Raw genomic sequence first — 22639 nt, forward strand, 5'->3', positions numbered from 1 at the left:
TTAATTAAAAACAGTGACAAAATATAGTATAGATTTAAAAAAAAGAAAAAAAAAGAGAGAAACATCGAAGCTACGTGAAATAAATAAATATATATATATCGTTCGCGTACGTATGTATGCATGTGTGTGTATGTGTGTTTTTTGTTTTCTTTTTACCTATATCTTCTTCGGATGCTCGTACAGCTTCAAAAGAGAGAGAAAATAATATTGATCGTATTTTCGAGGTGATCGGAATAATATCATCATCATGGATTGAACGTTTCAATTTTTAATGAACGTCAATTCGAGAATGCGAGTTCTATGAAAGCACAACCGTATATCTAAATAATAGTCTAAAAAGTCTAAAAATATATTTCAAACAACGTAAAACTTTGTCAACTTGGACTACTTTACTCAGCACTTTTTTTCAATGCACACTTTTATTTTCTAATTTCTCTTCCCCTCTTTCTTTTTCTTATCCGGTTTTTATATATATATATATATTATATCTATTTCTTTTTGTTTTTTTTTTAACGATCGGTTTTTTCATCTTTGTGTATGTTTTTTCTTCTTATTATTTATTCTCTTTTTTATTTATTTATTATTTTCTTATTATTTAATAAATTATATCGCGTTTCGTTTTCACAATCCTAGGTTACACACAATTTATTCTCACCTATACGATCTTCGGCTAGCCCCTTTGGCAGTAAAAACGATTTTTTTTCAATTTTGTCGTGAGAGTTACGCGAAAATTAAACGATTTATTTATTTTACATTTTTTCGTCGTATCAAAATATGCGATTAATAGACGTATTTTCTTTCTTTAAGAAATTTTTATATTATGTTTGTTATTTCTTTCTTTCTTTCTTTTTTTTTTTTATGTTCAGATACCCAAGGGAGCCGACGAATAATATTATATTATATATTGGTTAAATCTCCTTTTTTTTGTTTTTCTTTTGTTTTTGTTTTAACCAGATCTCTTACCGTTACTTTTTTTTTTCGTTAAACTAACTCGAAGGTTCCTATGTGTATTTAAATATATATTCTATATGCCCTGTCTCTTTTTATCTATACACTTGCCTCTTAACAATAAGTTAATGGTAAAAAGAACCTGTGCGATGGTGGTGTATAAGTGTGTACGTAAAGTCGAGGTCATAAGTAGAGGTTTCTGTTAGTTTGGTTTTTTTTTTCTTTCTTTCTTTTTTGTTTTTTATAAACTAATAATCATCTCTCACGGGCTAGCCCTCGCCAGGTTATGGCTGACGATCTAGGCTACTTTTTGTGCTCTATGTACAAGACTTTTCTCTCTCTCTCTCTCTCTCATTCTCACTCTCTCACTCTATGTATGTATCTCTTTCTCTCACACTCACTCTCACTCTCTCTCTCTCTCACTCTCTTCATATGTATCCGTGTAAATCTGCGTGCGTAAATAACGTGTTCTTCTTATCTTTCTGTATATATACGTGTGTTTCGAGTATCGGCTCGTGTCAAATCGTTATCATTACTTCGTATAATTTGATATATGCTAAGTAGTTGATGTGGCACAGTCAAAGTCTTCACCGTTTCTGCGAGGCCACCGCGGCAACTAACGCCGCTCCACGACCACTTCCGTCTTCTGAGAGCATTAGGTCGAACTGTTTAAAATAATTTTAATAGTGTATTAATTTGTAATATATACTTGTCACGTTTGATGAAATATAAAAGAGGAAAAAAAATAGGACGGAAATATACAGGTTGATTCACTAACTTTTGCCATCTAAATAGTTTTGAAAGTATGATAATAGTAGAAATGTTTGTATAACAAAAGTTGCATGAAAAAATAGGGGATATTAATATAGGGACCATTAAATCTCAGAAGCAACTTCACCTAGCAAAAAAAAAACTAACTTTATATAATAGCCTCTATTTTTCCATGCAATTTTTGTTATACAAACTTTTCCTGTTACTATCACACTTTCAGAGTTATTTAGGTGACAAGAGTTAGTGAATCATCCTGTACATATTATTCTATTAGAGTGAACCGAAAAAAACATTCATACGTTTTGTAAATTAATATTTACTTGCATATAAAGTAAATTTTATTGACTATCAAAAAATTGCGCTATCTGAAACAATACAATAAATGTGCACGAACTTTTGGTTCACCCTAATACATTATATTATACTTTTATATATATATATATTTTTTTTTAGAACTTACTGGACAATTCGTTAATTCACTGATCTTCGCGGTCATTAGATCATGAAAGTGAGGATGAAATCTGTAGACCGAACCGTCGATACCAACAGTTACATGAGGTTCGTCCATTTTATTTAAAAGCGTAGCGATACCAGCGCTAGCAAGATGAGCTGCCCTCCTCGAAACAACCGAACAGACATACCTAACGTTCTCACAATCCTGATCGGAAACATTACGTTGACCTAATTCCATCAAGATGTCACGGCAATTCGTGTATTTACCTTTAGGATCACTGTAAATAGTCAATTCAATATTAGCAAAAAAATGAAATGAAAAACGATACAATAGAAAAAAGGTTGAGGATCATTTTACTTACTTTTCTATTTCTGATACGTATTTGGTGAAAAATTTGCCTCTCTTTTTAAGATCACTCGAACATTTGCCACCAAATAGCAGACCATCGTTAACAAGCTTTTCAAGAACGAGCCTCGTAAGTTCGCCCATGTACATACCCGATATCATTTTTTCGAACAATTGTTTTCCAGGATTGATCGAGTTCTCGTCGATCGAACGATCAAATTCTGTGAGGACAAAGTCGAGGGTATTTTGTTCACCAAAAGCACCCCATTCTGTATTGATCAGCATGTGTGGCTTATTTTCCGAGTAATTTCCAGGAATTGCACAATCAACGTTATTCGTTTTTTCAACGTAACAAGCATTGGTTCCGGTTCCTATTCAAAAAGAGAAAATTATTTATTGAAAATCAAATGAAAAGAAGAAAAATATAAAATTAGAGAATCATGAAATTAGAATTTATTGAATGAAATTTACCAACGATCAAGCCAATGCGACAATTTCTGTTCTTCCAAGCACAGGACATTAGGGTACCAGTGGTATCGTTCAAGATGGCACAAACATCGATCTTGACGTCCTGCAGAGTTTAAATATCCTGTAATTTTGTATAAATTGTAACGACTTTAATGGGATTCTTGTAACTATCAAGAATCGTCCAATTATAATCGCAACACACGATGGTTATATACAATGTTTCGTGTTTCAAAAATAATTTTGAATCAATCAAATTAACAAAAGCAAATGGAGAAAAAAATTGAAATTCTTAAAAAAGTGATAATATAAAATCCGTACATTTCTTCTTCCGATGGCTTCCTCTAACAGAGCGACTACATCCTCGCCTATAACTCCGCTACAATTAAAGCCCTTTGTCCATCTTACAAGATGGCCTTTTGTTAGACCGTACTGAGACAATGGAAAACTAAAGGTAAAACCGAGTGGTAGTATTTCATTCTGGAGATTTAGATCATTCACGAACAAAGCTAGACACTGTGCGATATGATCGAATAATTGAGTACCAGTACCCAACATAAGACTTTGTGGTATTGCATAGATTTTACTCTTCATATCAAAGCTCATGCCGTCCAGTGTGATCAACAGAACACGAAAGTTGGTACCACCCAAATCCAATGCCAAAAAGTGACCTTTTTCTGTATAAAAATGTAAAAAAAAAAAAAAAAGAAGAATATAATTAATAAACGTTGTAAATAATTTCACAGATTTGTATTTATATACTTTTATTATTCTATCATTCAGATTACCTATTGAATTTGAAAAACATTACCTGTGCCATTTGGAAGATCCTGTACGTATGTGGTAAAACATTTCACAATGGCTTCCTCGTGAGTCAATTTTGAGAGTCCTCTATTAATTTCTGTTAAGAGCCTTTCCATAACCTCTTTGAGTTGATCATTAGAGAGAACCAGATCCTTGCAGGCATCTCGTATCTTATTAGATAAGAAAATAGCTAAATTAATCACAACATTATAATTAATTTCTTATTTACTTACAGATAAACTAATGGACTAATTATCCGACGAATGAATAACGTTCATTTAAACGTTTCTTCCACGAATTTCCTATTATACACATAATCATTATTACGATTCAAACCAAAAGAAAAAAAATATCGAGATAAAATAATGTGAAATTTTCTATTGCATAATCGTACTTCCTCATAGGACATTTAAAGAAGAAATGAAAAATAATACAACATTTTCAATCGTTCAATTCATTCCAAGCTTTATACTTACATCAAATACGTTCAATCTACACCTATACCGTGCATTTTATCAATATCGTTCAAGTTTAACGCACCTTAATTGATTTGTTGGAATTAATTTTTAATGCAAATATATGCGAATTATGTCGCAAGAAGAGTTCACAATGTTTTGGAACTTTTTGTTTGTCGAAATAACGCGAATTAATTCACCGACAGATGTTTATTCCTTAAACTAATATATCTAAAAAAAAATTTTCCACGCAAGAAAGCGTACGTTTTTTTTATCATTCACAAATTTCACGTGTTTAAGACACGAATATTAATTTTTTCTTCTTCTTCCTACTCGTCATTATACAAGTAAAAGAATATATAGATATTATTTCGTTTCCTTTGGAAAATAATTTGAATCACGTGAGATTTGGCGCGCTAAACGATTCCCGATCACGTGACCTTTAGTTATCAAATCTCAAATTTCCCGGCAAATGCAGAGACGGACTTCCGGTGTCCTAACAACCCCCTTTTTCTTGGAGGGGTTTGAACATCGATCTTCTCGTGACGTTGTTGGCACACCCGTGAGCCAGCCAATAGGATGGTTCATGAATGAACAATACTAAGAAGAACGATACACGATATAAATACTTATTCTATTTGATTACTATAATATACTTGCACGCAAGTAACTCGATTCAACGTGCAAAGGCCAATGCACACACTAATTCATATAATAAACGTGCGGCGTAACGCGTTAAAATCATTCAAGTTAAAATAAAAAGGGATCGGTCGTTATCATAAACTAACGTAATTTACGTTGGATTAATATGCGTTCACACAAAAGATAACGCATATTTCTTCGTTGCGTATTTTAATTTAATTAAGAGAGCGTTGATTAACGGAAAGATCGTAAAGCACGTGAGGAGATGTGATATATATATATATATATAATAAAGTTCAATGTCACAATATCTTATAGTTCTTTTTTTTTGTGTTTTTTTTTTGAGATACTTGTCATCAAGACTAAAAAAATGATAACGCGTTTAAAGTCGTTCCTACGTCACACACTATGATATTAAATAGTTTGATTATGAAACATAATATGATTCTACGATATTTAACGTTACGTTGTATCGCATAATTAATAAAATCAAAATAAATATATTTCATGCGTAACTAATAATTGGGATGGTCAAAAATCGTGATAACCTTTGTGTTGTGTGCGTTTAGACCTTGATGATTTTTGTGTGTGAAAGTAGTTTAACAAGATTAGAAAGAATTTAGATAAAAATTAGACTGGGACAAACTCTTGATAAATCATTATACGTATATATGATTCATAATGTTTCGTAAGAAAAAATTGGTGTCTTGACTCGGTTGATATCAAAACGGTTTATACAATTTTAACGATCGTATTACTTTTCACGTATATCTATTTTCTTTCTTTCTATTTGTTCGATGTAAAAATTGCATTCGTCATTCAAAGATATTCTCGAGTTCATTTCCAACTAAAACATTTCTGCGGTTTTTCCTAGAAACTTGTAGATAAAATAAAACGATTGTGTGACATATATATATTATATTATCATTATCATCATCATTATTATTATTATTGTTAAATATGCAATCCTCTCAAACAAAGCCTTATTGTATTCGTTATTACAAACGATTGTTATTGATTATACTCTCGATATTATTCTTTCGTTATTAATTTCGTCATATGGTTTGAAAATATTTGAAAATGTACTTAGAAAATATCTAAAGTAAATAGATACAAAAATTAGCATACATTAATGAAATTTAAATATTTACATATATTTCAAATTGTAATTTGTAGACTTGATTTTGATTTGTTTTCTTATCTCTTCTTTTTTTAAATTTACAATATTTAATACAAGTCACGAAGGATGATTCCTATAAACATTCAACTTTCAAATAAAATCAAATTTATATCGAACATTTAAATAATGAAAAAAAATATACAAATAATGAAACAATATTAGAAACAATCTTTTGATATAATTAATGTGACCGATATTAAATTATCAAAAAAATTCGAAACCCTTTTTAGGATAAACAAAACATTTGGCTGTCGATTTAAGATTTATAATCAAAATAATGAGATTAAATCTTTCCTAATCAATAATAATTGTCTAATTAATTATACATGAAATTTCGACGATGAAAAAATATATATATAAAAAAGAACAAATTAGCGAGACTCAAAGTAGCTTAATTTCATTTGAAAAAGTGCAAAAGTATGCGCAGGACTTGAAAAAAAACCGTGCTCATCAACGAACTTTGCCGAAAGGATTACGTAATCATCATCGTCATCATCATATTCATAATCATAATGATCATCATCGTAGTTGGTAGTCGTAATCATAGTTGTCTAAAAGAACCCGATTGATGATTATTCGTCCTTCGAAAATCGAATAATCGAAATATCGAACAAGAGAAAGAAGACTAGTTTAGTATATGTCATACTGATAATAATAAACACACATGCCTTTTAAATAACAACAACAATAATCAAAAATATAATCTCAAATAATACGACAAAATCATTACGAAAATAATGAATTATATCATGAAAATAATAAATTAATGACGACTAAAAAAGATGTGCTACCTTTTCCTTTTTTTTGTGATAGCTTACGCTTTTTTCGAACGTATTTTTATTCCTATCAATGACAGAGACATCGAGTTATACAAATCAACGTATTCGAGTTAATTTTCGGTGAAGATTTACAAAAATAAAGAAGAGAATAATTAAGATTCCTGCGTAATAAGCCGGGGAATGTGAGCGGTAGAAGGTGTGGGGTGGGGGTAGGAGTAGGGGTAGAGGAGGGAGAACACAGAGAGAACACTTGGTTATATTCCAACGTGCCAACGTACCAAAGTGTGTTCTCTTTATCGATTGTCTGTCTTCTCCTCTGTCTCTCCTCCCTTTCCCCTATATACATCCACTCACACATACACACACGCACGCACATACGCACACACATACTACTTCTCTCTCTCTTTCTATCTTTTACCTTCTTACACCTCACCTCTGGCTTGATCGGATCGTTAGAAGATAAGGTAGTGGTCTTCATTGCTCTCCCTTCGTCGCCCAAGGTCGAGCTACCCTCGAGGAGCTTCGTGTTTGCCGAATTTAATTAGAACGGTTTAAAAAGAAAAATAATAATCTATTGGTTGGATGGTTGTTGATTGGTGTTGCTGTTTGATGATGAGACAGGACGAGTTATCGGAACGGTCTAGCAGATGAAATGTTCTTTTTTCACAAACGTTTTTACTGTCTTTCAGTAAACAACTTCCTCTTCTTCTTCTTCTTTTTCTTCTTCTTCTATTACTTCGTTATAATAACGAACAAAATAAGGAACAAGAAGTCAGGAAGAAATCTCGTAATACACTCTCGATCCCGAGAAACGAAAACGAACAAATTGATTCAATCCTATGTGGACACTTTCCTTTTTATTTTTTCTTATCGCTTTCTCTTGACTTTGACTTCTGTTTCTGTTTCTATCTCTGTCTCTCTTTATTTCTATCTTTATCTCTTTTACTCTTGCTTTTAGAGGCACACGGCTTAAGTCGAACGTACGTCGAACTGAACAAGTTCGATACTCGTGTAATACTGTAGAGCGAACCCAACGAGTTTTATATTGGTACTACTGCTTCAGAAGCGACTGATCCATGCCGCGCACCTACAGTGCCAATGGACAACCTTCCCATGAAAGAGAAAAGTGGGGGTGTGCCCGTTGGTAGGGATAGGCGACAAGAGATTATAGGGGAAGGGATATCACTGACGGCGTAATAATTTTCAAATCTCGCGCCTTTCGGGGAAGCCCGTCAAGGCGCCAGACAATCGTCTCTTTTTTTTCCTTCCTCTTTCGATAAAGATAACGAAGGTGTTTTTTTTTACAACAATTTTCCTTTCCCCTTTGCCCATCGCTTCGATATTTCTTTTTCCTTTTTTTTGTTATCTCTCCTCGTGTGACACGTAATGTGGTTTTTACAATTATAACTTTTCTCTCTTTTACTTGTATTATTGTTTTATCGAGTAATCCTTTTTTTCCACGAAACGTCGATCATATTTAATGAATGAAATGAGATTAATATCATTGATAATAATTTTAATTTAAATCTTTCGAGTGTGTCTGAATGATTATTGAATGTTATTGTATTTAAAAATCATAAACGACGTAATTATTTATCGTTTATTATTCATTTCAGTTACACAATTGTAGTATCATAAATTTGTCAATTTATGGGAAGATTTTTAAATCACTTTGTAAATGTATACAATTAAGAAACGTATTAAATAATTTCTTGAAAATGTTAAAACACAGGTACACCATAAGAAAGCAACGCATTTCGTTCCTGCGAAACTATAGCTGCTTTGCTCGGAGATAGTTTGAACTTGGTATAGAAGTGTGGAGGAGAATTTCTCCTACCTAGAACAGCCGTTAACCGGGACGCTATCGGTGAATGCACTCTGTGTATGGTGAGAGTTAGCAAATGCTTGTTCTTGGGAAGGACGAAAAGGTCAAATGTTCCTGTATTCCAGACATTTCCTGAAATCGTTGCATCATGCATCCCTAGTCGTCTAGGATAATGACGATAACTCGTATCACCCATCTTTCGTAAACACGCTTCAATGTTTCACCATCATCTCGACATCAAAATCCTTCGTGCAATAGTCGTACGTTAAAATCGATATTGCGAGTAGGACAACCTAAGTATTTCTTACGTTTGATCATAAATTTCATCATTAAAAGAAAGACCTTGTCGTAAGTCATTGAAATGGAAAAGATCAAATATATGATATAATCAAATTTGCATAATGATCGATCGATTTGTACAATATAAGAAATTAATTGTAGACAGAAGAAAAAGGCGGTAAATTTAAAATGGTCTTATTGTATACATTTAACGTCCTCGTACGATCATCTCGAGAGGCATATTTCTTTCTTTTTTCTTCTTCTTCCTCCTTTGTTTTTTTCTTTTTTTGTTTCTTCAAGAATCGTTCAAGGATTTATTTATATTTGACCCCTTGACAATAGTGAAACTTCCGGCATTTTGTCTATCAATATGTATACATTTAAGTATTCATATATGCTCGTATAAGCATTCACCGACAATGAGATAAATAATGAAATGCGTTCAAGGTGCGTTGTACGACGACAACACGTCAATATATCACCCCTAAGGCTATTATTTTCTGAGATAATCATACAACGAATGCAGTTATTGATTGTCTTCTTGTTAGATATAATCAAAGTTATCTTTTTTTCTTAAAAACTATGTCAATTTTATATATACAAGTACATCCATCTTGTTTATGATACAAACAATCTAAATTATTATCAACGAATATATCTTTAATTAAAATATTTTTGATATTTTGTTTAAAAGTCACAGTGAACCGTGAAATTTCGTTGAAAAAATTGATTGAATATCGAACGATCTTTATCATTATGAATAAGAAAATGATTAGAACGAGTATTCCGTTTGAATGACGTTTTTCAATGACGAAACGTACCAACAACGTGATGTGATTTCCAAAGATGACGCAATTACAGCTACCAATGGTTATATTGCATGTAGTTGTTAGAGAAACGAGGGAGTGAAAGTCGCTTTCTGATTGGTCATTCCCGAGGGCTCGAACGGTCGATCCCTCATCGTCATTATGTACAAGTCGTTTGACTCACTTACGTATGTCTATGAACCCTTTTCAGTTGGCTCACGAACGCCTTCTTTTCTGGCATCTTATATTCTCAAGGTCATTCAAGAAAAAAGATTAAAACGTGAATGTCTGACGTGAGAAAGAGAGAATGGGAGTGCGTGTATTTTGTGTGTGAATCCGTAAATGTGTGTGTATGTGTGGATGACCGTATTCAATGGAATTCTTTGATACGTCCTCTGTAAAATACGAACGTGACGAAAGAAAATGGCCGTCGAAGGTGGGAACGTGCGCGCGCACACATACACTCGCATTTAATATACGGCTTAGTGAATGTGTTTTATTTTTTTGTAAACTTTAAAATACTTTTATAATATGTAACATTTTTCGTACGATTACTTAGTTTCATTATCTGATTAAAAATGTATAATATTTATTTTTAATAATAGAAATATTTTGTTAAAAGTTTCCTGATTTTAATGAACGTGTGGAATAAACAAAAAGATTATTAAATTGTAAAATCTTATCGAGTTAATCGTAAGAAATTATATTTGATTTCTACGTTCCCCTCTCTCTCATTACTATGGTTTATGAGTTAATTAATGACTTACGTATCTGTTACGTTTTTGTATTTTCTTTCCTTTTTTTTTTTTAATCGAGAATCGAGTCAGAAAAATAACGGCAATTAAGAAATTTTAATAAAATAATTATAAGATATCTCATATTCGATATAGTGATATTTAATTAGATAGTTCGTGTATATTTTTCCTTGAAAATCATCCGGTTTTATTGAGATATGAAATGAAATGGAAGCATAGAACAAATAATAAAATTTGATTGGATTGTAAATGATGCTCACATCATATTTTAAACTTAAAAACTTTTTTTAAGATTTAAATTTTCATATTTTTATCATAGATGTATAAATTATACTTCGTTAGAAATTTATGGTATATATACGTTACGTTTTTCTTTTATAGAAGAATTTTCTTTTTATCAAAAAATGATATCTAAAAAATAACGTCAATTATAAAATCTTATCGGATTATCTAAAAGAACTTATCTTAGCAATTCGAGATGATATCAGAATACGTTTTTTACGTGAGATTGACTGCTTATGTTTGTCAAGTTATCATACGAGTATTAAGATATCCGGTATGTACATACATACACACATACACAAACACATACCTATATTTATGTATATATGTATGCGTACGTGTTAATATTTTAAACCGACTCTAACAGAGACAATTAAAATTCTCAAATGCATCATCGACAAAGTTGATAAGTTGAGTGATATGAACATGGCATCCGCCTGATAACATACGTATTGCATTCATATAATAAAAGTGTAATGCAATTTGATTGTTGCAATCGATGTATTACTCATAATCTGAATAGAGAGAGAAAGATTGACATTTCCTCATATTCTTTATTATTTATTTTCTCCACTAAGCTATTAGTTAATTAATTTGTCATTTTTGCTATCTCATTTCTTGATTAACCTTATTAAAATTACACCTTGGAAAATACATATTTTGTATATTTATAATATATTTTATTAATGTATTAATAATTTATATAAAAATACTATAAATTTCTAATAAACTCATTTGGCAACATTAACACAGAAGAAATGCATAAATTAAATATAATTTATAATACTGTGAAAACATTTGTAAAATACGAAGGAAAGTAGATTTTACATTCGGTTTATAAAGATATACAATTAACGCGAATAAATTTGTTGCTTCTAAGATTTCTATAATAATAATAATAATAATAATATTAATATCATTCATGAAAGTTTATTTATCAGAGTATTAACAATTGTCTTGGAGAATAGCTACGAAAAAAATGAAATATACCTTGTAACACATAAAGTTTTGTAATAGTAACGTGCTTGCGTTCACGTATACACGAAAATTCTTTGATGTTTAAAGATTCACGTATACACCTCTTTAATACGTGTCACGTCAGATTTAAAACCGGCAACACACATGCATGCGTATATACTCACGTCTCGTTCTAGAAATTTTTGTACTCCGTTAACCCGTACTACGTGACCTGTGTAATCTGCCAATTTATTTCTCCGTCCTTCTAAGAAATTTATTTTCGATCATGATTATTTCAAAACATTATTTTTTTCCTCCCCATTGAGATATTTTTTTATGTTATTTTAAATCTTTCCTACATTGATAATCTTCGAATAACATAAGAATATTTATTTTTAATTTATCATTGACACATTTTCCAATTATTCCGGGATGAATGATTAAAAGAAATTCTTGAAAATAATTAAATTTTGTTAATATTTAAATACATACACACACACGTAAGAAAATTCGAAATATCTAATTTTGGCTTGTATTATATTATAATTACATAGTATTAATACAACGCAATATAAATATTGAAGAAAAAATGTGTTATATGTATTTTTTTTGTCAAATTATTTTTAGAAAAAACGTTGATTAGATATATAAATTAGTATAATAGTTGAAATATAATTGTTCGACTTTTGAAATATCTTAACGAGTTTAGTATTACGAAAAAAGTCAAGTAGTTTAGATCACGAACTGTGAACTTATCTCTTTCAGACGATAAATAGAAATAAATCAAAATGATGTATGTAAATATTATACATTAAGGGAATTATTTTCTGTTGAATTATCGATTGATTATAAAATGTTTCTATTTAAGTCGATAAAGAAAATAAATACAAGCTGTTTTGATGCTAAACATTTTTAAAACATGTGTTGAAAAATTCATTTGTAACGAAACTCGTATGTTTATGAAAGAAAAAAAATATAATAAGAATAGAAAACCAATTTTGAAAATAATTATTTTAATAATAGCTAAAATTTGTATCTTTTAACGTTATTTAATTTAATCTTATTTTAACCGTAAAACAGAAACGGTAAAAGAAACATTCATAAGTTTTTATACTTTTATAGAATTTTTTTTTCCTTGTTCATCGTAGAAAAATAATGATTGAATCTATTTAAAGATGATAATAATTGAAATATTTAAAACCGCAGTATATGTTTAACGATAAAACCACAAACACAGTTACTTATTTATATGATACTTAATTATACGAGTTTCTCGTTGAAATTTGAAATTACATAATTTTTAAAAGCTTTTACCTTTTGTATTTGAACATTAACATTTACATCTATGCTATCATAAAATTCTTGTCTAGTCTCAGACGATAAAAATTCGATGTTGTCTCATCGAAGAAGTATTTTACAAAGTGTCTGAAGATAAAAAAAATAAAACACATTATCTAGTCAAAATAGTTTATCATTTTTTTTTGTCCTTATCTGTACAGTTAAAACTTGGACATAATTTGTTAGAAAATTTTCAATCATTTGTTCCACGTTCGCTTTATTGATATATGTTACGAAACATTTATATTTATCATGAAAAAAAAAAACAAAGAAATGACAAAAGTGGCCGGAAAAGATTATCAAAGAAATCATATAAAAAAAAAAAACGTTATATACATATTACTTTTATGCAAGTATACGATAAGTTAGAATTTCTCTCTCAAATAAAAATAAAAAAATACATTGCAATAGCTGATTCGATATACATTAATTTAACAAGGCAATAGCAGTAAGTTGGCAGCTGAAAAAATATGCAGTTTACGGTGCAGGACTGATAACTGATAGGACAGTCAGAAATTGGTTTTTAAAATTCCGTTCTCGAGATATGATCTTAAAGTGCAGGACGTCTTTCCGACTTTGAAGAACCTTGTAAAGATAATATGGGAGCAAAATCCAATAGATACGTCTAACAGAGGCAGAGTTCAAAAAAAAAATTCCATGAAAAGTGTCCTGAAGCTTATCAGTCGAAGACACGCCATTCTTTGTCTCAAAAAAAAAAAACGAAAGTTATTTATGACTCGACATAATTATTGCTTGTAATAATTATTATAATTACATTTAGTTATAGTATAAAATATTATGTTACATTATTTCACATTTTTCTTGACTATATTTACTAATAAAAAAAAAAAATATATATATATATATACATTTAACTTAAAAGTTACGTAATATAATAGTGGGTTAACAAGTTTCTACGTAAGCATACATTATTTTTTGAAATATAGAAAGCAATATAAAAAGCATCATGCATCTACGTGCCATCTCTCACGAATCTACCTAATTCATGAGAAGAAAAGGGAGAGTTAGAAAACCACATGTGCCGCACGTTTTCGGATGAAACTAGTCATACTCCAGAGAGGAAGCATAATCATGTTATGTGTATGTTAATAACACTGTAGGAAAGAGGAATTTCTCGTATTTAATATTTTGAAAAGAAAAAGCACAAAAATATGACTGGATTGTAAACAAAATTCTTCGTAACACGAGTTAAATTTAACTTAATTAATTAAATATTTAAAATTAATAATACAACAAAATTCATCATTTTTATCATGAGTAATATATATATATATATATATATCCGGCTAGTTTATATGTGAATACCTAGATAATACCTAGCTAGCTAGTCCCAAGTCTAGATAAAGAAGGAAGTTTCAAGGACGATGCTAGCAACCTACCCTCGATAAAGAAAAATAATCGCTCTCAGAACTAACAAAACAGCCTCTTTTGGCTGTTTAGTTAGGAATAACAAGACGAAATCTTAAGAAGAAGAAATTTATATATATATATATATATATATAAAATGTTGAAAAATACGAAAAGTCGAATTGTAATTGACACGTGAATTTCTCGTTTCCATAAGAAAAAAGGAAATAAAATACTCCTGCAATACAATCTTTCAATTATGTTTTCCTCATGTTATTTTTTTTTTGTTCCTCTTATTTCTCCTAGTTGATATGCTAATACCATTAAGCATGTGCTTTTTGCATTTTCTCGCTAGTGTAATGCAAATAAGTACGTTTAAACAACGCATCAAAGAGTTAGGCTCTTTTTTTTTCAACGAAAGAACACGAAGCTGTTTGTTGTGTTGACAAGGACGAATGCGATGAATTAATTGGTTGCAACCGAGAAAAACAACAAAAAATTATTCAAATAATATAAAACATCGTGAATGTAATATTACTAACAATAAGAAAAAAAGAAAATTTGTGGAACGATCTAATGTTATACAGGGTGTCTTTAATATCTAAATAAATAATTAGAGTCAACATAAATAACGCATCCAACCTTTTCATCGCAAAATAATATAAATCATATTAAAAAACGTTATTTATTATTTCAATTGAATAAAACGTTGTTAATCAATTTTATAACTTGATAACATGTATATATATTTTTGTCTGTGCGCCCAGACTTTTTATAAACATCAACCTGTATTACTAATATTACATTTCAATAAAACTTTATTGACCAAAACTAAATCGGCAAATAAATTTGTTTGTTCGTTTTATTGTGTGATCGATATACACTAAAAATATGAAATCTCGAAATCGGTTTAGAGTAAAAATTGTAATCATTAGTTAAATACTTTCCTCGTGTTCTGACGTAGCAATTCGTTCGCGTTGCATCACGTGTGTTCCTTGCACGAGTGTGAACACGAGTAAACAACTACCCGAGTATTATACGTATGAGAGTAAATATATGTATTTACATGGGTATAATATGTATAAGGATCTCTGGTTATTATATGACGTAAAAACGTTCAACAGTAAAGAACGAATCTCGATTAACGTAAATTTTTCTTTATAAAACGTTAGAATGAATCTGATTCTGATCGATTGGTTTATCATTAACGATTAACTTCTATTTTAGATCGATCGATCGAACTATTTTATCAAATACTCTTATTCATTATTAATAAATTAAATATAAAAAAAATAAAAAATACTTATTATAATTTTTATTTTTCTAATAATTTTTTTTCTATTAAATTATATAGTATTTTTTGGTTAAACCAAGAAAAAAAAATGACCTGAAATATTTCGATATCATTGTGACGTTCGATTCCTCTTTAATTCATTCGATTGATCTTTTTTTTTATTGAATAAATGTATTTATTATATATATATATGGAAACAAAAGAACTGTTCGACATTGTTCGACACTCTTTATCTGATCATTTTGATTATTCATTGAATTTTATGGTAATTACGTGATGATTGAACTCTAAAAGATTACAAAATCAGGAATACGGTGTTGCTTCATAAATACATGTATGTAAATATTTTGTCTAATTGTAAATTATTAGAAGACAAAAATTATTAATGTTATAATAAATCAATCGACACGTTTAAAGCTTATTTGCATCGGTTCAATTACGTTTTATGTATCTGGTAAACGTATATGCATATATATATATATATATATATATATATATATATATATGTATATATGTTACTATATACAGTCATACATACTTATTTAACGTACGCGTTGTTTTATAATGAAAAATTACATAACGTCCAATCTATCTCTTCCTTTTAACATAGTTGCCTTAGCATATATTTACACGATACTTTTTTTGTATAGTTTACACAAATCATATACTAACTCCCTTTCATTTTATTTCTAAAAACGATATAAGTTTATAGAATTGAATGTTAATATCATTGACACATCGTTTCATATACGTCATAGGATCATGTAAAATTCATTTGAAATAAAATCCATTAATTTCCCATTCAAATACTTTCTAATTAGATGCAATTTTGTATTTGTTCATTCATTAATTCAAATTACAAAGCATAAGTTTATGAAAAACTACGATATTTGAAGATAATTCCAAACCAAAATAGATACCTATTTGTAAAATAATAATCAAATAATATCATAAAATCGTTAAGAGTTCATGACGTTAAAGAAACATCAACGAAAGTATAATAGATACCCTCAATGATACGACTAAATATGATACGTCATTGTAAATGTTAACAAATGCATACGCATTTTACTCACGAGATCTTCTGTCGTAAAGCCTCGCATTTTTCTTCATTCAATTGGCAATTGTCAAATAGGAATGATCGGTGTCTATTCGAAGTATATTCTTTCACGTTAAATGAAAAAAAAAACAACAACAACAAGAGTAACAACAAATAATCAGAAACAAATGTAAAAAGAGAAAAAAACGAACTTTTTTCTTCCTAGATGAAATATAAAACAGCTTTGTGCTATCACCAACAATAACGCTGTATATAAAACGTCCATCAGAATTCTCGATACAACGAAACACCTAGCTCACGTAAGATCGAATGGCGTCACTTGTAATTCGACCAATAGAAAATTGTCTTAGGAAGTACGTTAATTTGAACTGACCAATCGGAGCGATCAATTTCGTTGAAGTTATTAATAATATCAATTTGTTTTACAGTATAATTTGAAACTTATGTTCATTTTGTAATACTTATTAATTAATTTTTTATTTTGTCGATTAGTAATAATCGTTATTTAATTAGTAAAAAAAATAATAACATTTTAATTCGTAAGTAAGTCAATAAGTGAAATTAAGAATAATTTGAAAAGGAAGTACAATTGTTCTTTTCACATATTTGAGGAAAAATTTACTTTAATTTTTTTTCCGAGTAAGATATCATCGATAGAATGTGCAAATTGTTTCGATTAAATTTAATCAATAGTTATTCACATACAGATCTAAAAGTACTTCAATATCGAAATCACGGTTGACATTTTTTTATCGTACTTTTTTTTTCGAAACAATTCGAATCATATGAGTCTGATCGAATTTTTATTGTTAGGAGGAAAAAAAATTTCCATTAAAGTATTAGTCATTTCATTAAATATTTGTCATTAGTTAGAAAAAAGATGAAAGAGAGGAAAAGAAAGGAAAGGTTCGTTAAAATGAACGAAAAAAATATTCGGTTTCTAATTACCAAACAACTTTGCCTATTTGTTTGTCTACCTGCTATCATTAACACTCTTGTATACTTTGAAATAAACTCATTTGAAAATGAAAATAGCGTTCATTGCCTTTTCGGGGAGCGGAGGTACACACATTTCTTCGCTATCTTTGCAACATGGTCTTCGAATGATTATTTTAAGAGGCTGAAATAGCAAGAGATGAATTTATTGTTGATAAATTATATTCAATTAATTTAATCAATTATCATAAAAAACTTACGATATTATTTATTTATAATCTAATGTATCGCGTTTAAATTAATAATATTTTTTTTTATATCATTTTATTTTAAATCGTTTAACACAATACCGTTCTTGTACTTATACTTAAAATTAACAGTAGATATATCAGGGACCATTTTAATTCAAAATTTCTACTTTATGTAACATTTGAGTTCTGTAAATAATTAAGCGTTTTGTTATTTAAAAATATCTATAAATCCATTCATCTATTAAAATTATTATTGTTAAACATTTTTTGTTATTTATTAAGAGTAAATAAAGACTGGAAGCCTCAAAAAGCATTTTTTTTATACACCAGTCATTTTGACTAGTGTGGTAGAAATAGGTATACTGAAAATGGTGGTATATCTAATGTCAATATTGTAAATAGTACGCGAACAAAATTTTTCTTTTATTTTATATTATTTTACTGAATTATAAATGATTCATTTTGTTATTATTTATTATCTTTTTTTCTGCAAAATAATTCGGTAAAAAGACATAAAGTGAAAAATATTATGCGTGTAAGATATATTTAAAAATAAATAAATAAAAAAGGAAAATAAAACTTTAAGAAATATCTGATATATAATATTCCAATTACGATCGATCAATAAAAATATTTTAATGTAATTACCCAGTTTTCTCCCGGTGTATATTCCATAATACGAGAACTAAAAGAAATCGATGATTATTAAAACGTCAAACTCAAAACCATAACAGGTTCATTGAATTTTTAATGAAGTTCGTCGAGAATCGAAATGAACGATCGTAATTTTATTTCGAGTTATTTATTATATTTAATTTGTATTTATTTTTGTTTATCTAATTTCTATATAACATTCTCAAAATTGTTATCATTTAGTTGTATTATAAATTTAAATATTAAACAAAAGAAATTTATTATTTTAAATCAAATAAATTATGAATTAAATTTATTTGAAATATATTATTGATCGTTTTGTACATAATCGTTATATTAAAAAAAAAAAAATAAAAATTATTTTAATCGTTACCTCAACTGATTCCTTTAACGATGTCGTTAAAATGAGATCTTCGATTTCCATAGTCATCTGTTTATTGTCACGGCACTTACAAATTCTACTTAAGAACGACATTGTCTTCTTGGTCTTCATAATAATAATATTTCATGTATATTTCTTTCTTGCGAATGAAACTAACTGCACGAAGTCAAATAATAAACTGATCTAATAACACCTATCAACCGATCGGATATAACAACTATGAACAAAGGGGATCAACGAATGATTAAATGGCAATAGAAAATATCAAAATATTACGAAAGACATCCCGCGTATCTTTTTCTTAAAAATATGTTTTGTTAAAATAGGATTATATATTGAATTATTTCCTAGAAGAGTAAATAATAATTTTTAATTGATAATATTTAGACAACACAATGCTGACGTACTCAAACGTATTGAATTTGTAAAGAATATAAAAAATTGAGCTTTCTTTTATTAGATCTTGATCACCTGTGAACATTTCTTATCTTTCCTTTTAAGTTATATTTCTTCTTAAAAATAAAATAAAAATTTGTCCACGTCACTAACATATAAGATGACGTTTCCTGTCGCATAATCGCTTTTTTTAAATCTCTTTTTTACAAATGTAGGTATATATTTACGTGGGGTAACACGTGTGTATGAGTGTACGTTGTTTGTTTGTATACATATGTTTCTATATAACACATACGATGTGCGATTTCGACGTGTCAAAGAATATTATATCTTAAAATAGAATATAACTTGAAAGGCACCGTATATCTTATCTAATCCGCGAATCAATCGTTAAGTTTTCGAATCCCATTTAACCATATTGTTAAGTTTTTCCGCCTAACGAAAAAAGAAATAAGTTCACCAATGAAAAATCATTTTTTACGTACGGTCGTACGATATGAGAATTAATGATTATGATTTTTACACGTTTGTTAATTCTAACAATAATTCTTTGAAATATTAGCAATTATTTACACGTACCTTTGTAGTCGTTATAAAACGATATATTCTTAACTCGCAAGAAAAAATAGAAAATAAAATAAGTGGAAGAGTGTTATCTTGAAAGAAAAAACGAAAAAGAAAAAAAAGGACAAAGAAAAAAACATTCTTCTACAATATTACGCTTTAAAAAATTATGGCAAATAATAAAATGAAAAAATTGATGCGTCGTTCTTACATTTATTTACGAATTATTGCCCAGTTAATTAATCGTTATCTCGTTTATTTACGATGCTCTTCAATATCGAAGGAAATTGTATAATTAAAAAGTGGCTTTATCTAAATCTACGAATAAATTAAATACAATGATAAATATAATTATAACGACAACTAAACGACGATGACGACGACGACGACAACAACGACAACCAAAATATAACAATAAAACTATAATTACCTCTGTAATCTTCTTCGTAACACTTTAAATAATGTATTTGAAATTAATTCGGGAAATCCTCGTTAGAGTACACTATCGTTTAAACAAAACACGCGCGCGCTCTATTTTTATAATTTGAGTTACGCGCATATTATTATATACATACTACGTCAATAAATAGATGTACTCATTCTTTCGTCTAGTAAAGTATCATTTAAGTTAATCAATAGCGCGAATTATTTTTCTTCTTTTTCTCGTTATACTCGAATAACAATCCTAGCTATATTTATAATCTCCATCGTTGGATGATTTTACGATCGGCAATTATATAGCAATAAAAAAAAACTTTTAAGATACTCATTGTAAATATATTTATACTTCTGTTGGTATTAAAAAAAATCACCACACGTGCTTAACGTTATCGATTCTTTTTTTTTTTTAACAATTATGACTATTTCAAAGAATTAAATTGCCTACGGACAATTAAATATCGGATTATCGTTGAAAAAAGAAAATATAACGCGCGAATATTATTAATATTAAATATCAATGACTTAATTGCAAATCAACAATTTCGTAATAAATCTTAATGCGTTGTATCGGAGCATTATTAATTTGTGATTTTTAAACATCCATTCGTTAATGTTATCTTCTTTTCTCTTTAACTTCCCTCTCTCTCTGTTTCCCTTTGTTGTCAGTTACCTTTTTCGTCACATATTATATCGCGCGTCAATAAATGAGAGATAACGAATAAAAAAAAACATTATGTATTTTGACGCATATCAATGAACCGTAACAACGCAAATAATATCGTTTCGTAATTTATCGACCTTAAGATTGCAACCCTCCCTCCTTCTCTATCACCACCCGACCGTCTCTCTCTTTTTCTATGATTATTTTTCCCTCTCTTTCGCTAGAATGTGTCACTAATTTCGATCAGCTGTTACTCAGCATCAAAAGCATGTAAGACAAAAATCTCCTATATCTGTGAGTAATCATTTTTCCATGTCTGCAATCGGAGAAAGTCAGAACTGTGCCATATTTTACGAGTCGAACCAATTTAGAACGAACTGGTTCGAACCACACAAGACAGGAGATCAAAATCAAAAAATTGACCCTAACAAACTTAATCATCTAAATCTTATTGTATATGTACGTTCTATAATTGCAGTAAATCCCTTGGAAAAAAAGACATGTTTTATATTTTATAGATCACATCGTAAACTAGAATAAGTTTTCTTATAGATGTAACATCCAATTAGCGAATTAACGAGTCACCTTGTAATAATTAATAAACACTCTGGTAACTAATTAGACACTCTTCTTTACACGTAACCTTCTTAGACTTATGCAATGGGAGAAAGTCAAGGCCATTTTAGAGAGGGTTAAACGGTATCAGACTCACCGTTTGATCTATAAACTCCCATTTCTCTTCCAAGTAGTTCCAAGATTCTTCCGTCATCTCCGTTTTATTCAAGGTCGATATCGTTGGCCAGAAATCGTCGTACAATCTGATGTTCTCGACACACGTACAAAAGGAAGAAGAGTGAAATACTTGCAATCAATCTATTTTTTTAGGGGAGAGTATTCCAAGTGCGTAACGATCGTTGGTTGATTAACGAGAGTCGATCTTTGCGCCTCTTTAGTGATCACTAAAAGCTTACATCACAAGCAGTCCTACATCCGTCTATCTCTTTTTTCGCGGCTAGAAATACAACGACTTCTGTGTTGGTGCAGAAAATTATTTTGGGCGATCATGACCAAACGAATTCTCTTCAAGTTCTGATCTCCTGCATCTTTTTGATACCTCCTTCTTACTTATATTAATTATGATATTTGAAAAGTATCCTCAGCCTTATGTTCTTCCTATTTTTCTTTTAATAATATTCTATTTCTTTTAAATATAATAATTCATCTCAATTGTTAGCAATGAATATGTTTAATAATGCAAAATATCGTTTTGTTTACTTTGTCGAGATCTGTTTTACCGACTGAACAAAATTCTTTAATCATCGATATCCGATTTTTTTCTCTCTTCTTCTTTTTTCTTTATACTAAATTTTATGATCAATTTGTATATGTCTATGATTTTTGACTTCATAATTTTAAAGAAATTTGTTGATAAATTGATACTGATTTATCTCTTATCAGTAGAGAGATACATTCGTATATTTTGATCGTTTCCAGATCGGTAATTTGTGTATTCAAAAATGGCGCGACGGAGATGACAAAAGAACATC

General features: G+C 29.3%; 1 protein-coding gene and 1 long non-coding RNA gene across 8 annotated transcripts; one reads left to right on the top strand and one right to left on the bottom strand.

The window, feature by feature from the left end:
• Positions 1-482: 482 nt before the first annotated feature.
• Positions 483-22044, bottom strand: Hex-A (Hexokinase A). 7 transcript variants are annotated; one of them, XM_089177690.1, is made up of 9 exons: positions 19022-19128; positions 18643-18679; positions 17853-17927; positions 3795-3957; positions 3305-3660; positions 2990-3089; positions 2535-2889; positions 2180-2450; positions 483-1613 (listed from the first exon to the last, which is right to left on the bottom strand). In XM_089177690.1, exons 2-9 carry the CDS (start codon positions 18667-18669, stop codon positions 1536-1538), a joined length of 1425 nt encoding a protein of 474 aa, XP_089033816.1. In that variant the 5' UTR covers positions 18670-18679; positions 19022-19128; the 3' UTR covers positions 483-1535. The 7 variants fall into 7 exon arrangements, with proteins under 7 accessions (XP_089033816.1, XP_089033814.1, XP_015176636.1 ...); XM_089177688.1 differs by lacking the exon at positions 18643-18679 and having other exon boundaries at positions 19022-19182; XM_015321150.2 differs by lacking the exons at positions 17853-17927; positions 18643-18679; positions 19022-19128 and adding an exon at positions 21805-22044.
• On the top strand, positions 8067-10430 carry LOC149030827 (uncharacterized). Its single transcript, XR_016178345.1, has 2 exons — positions 8067-8730; positions 8794-10430. It is a non-coding gene; the product is annotated as an uncharacterized LOC149030827 (long non-coding RNA).
• Positions 22045-22639: the final 595 nt, after the last annotated feature.

This window comes from Polistes dominula, unplaced genomic scaffold (genome assembly GCF_049000335.1).
Source record: "Polistes dominula isolate Pdom_NZ unplaced genomic scaffold, Pdom_raw_medaka contig_24, whole genome shotgun sequence".
NCBI lineage: Eukaryota > Metazoa > Arthropoda > Insecta > Hymenoptera > Vespidae > Polistes > Polistes dominula.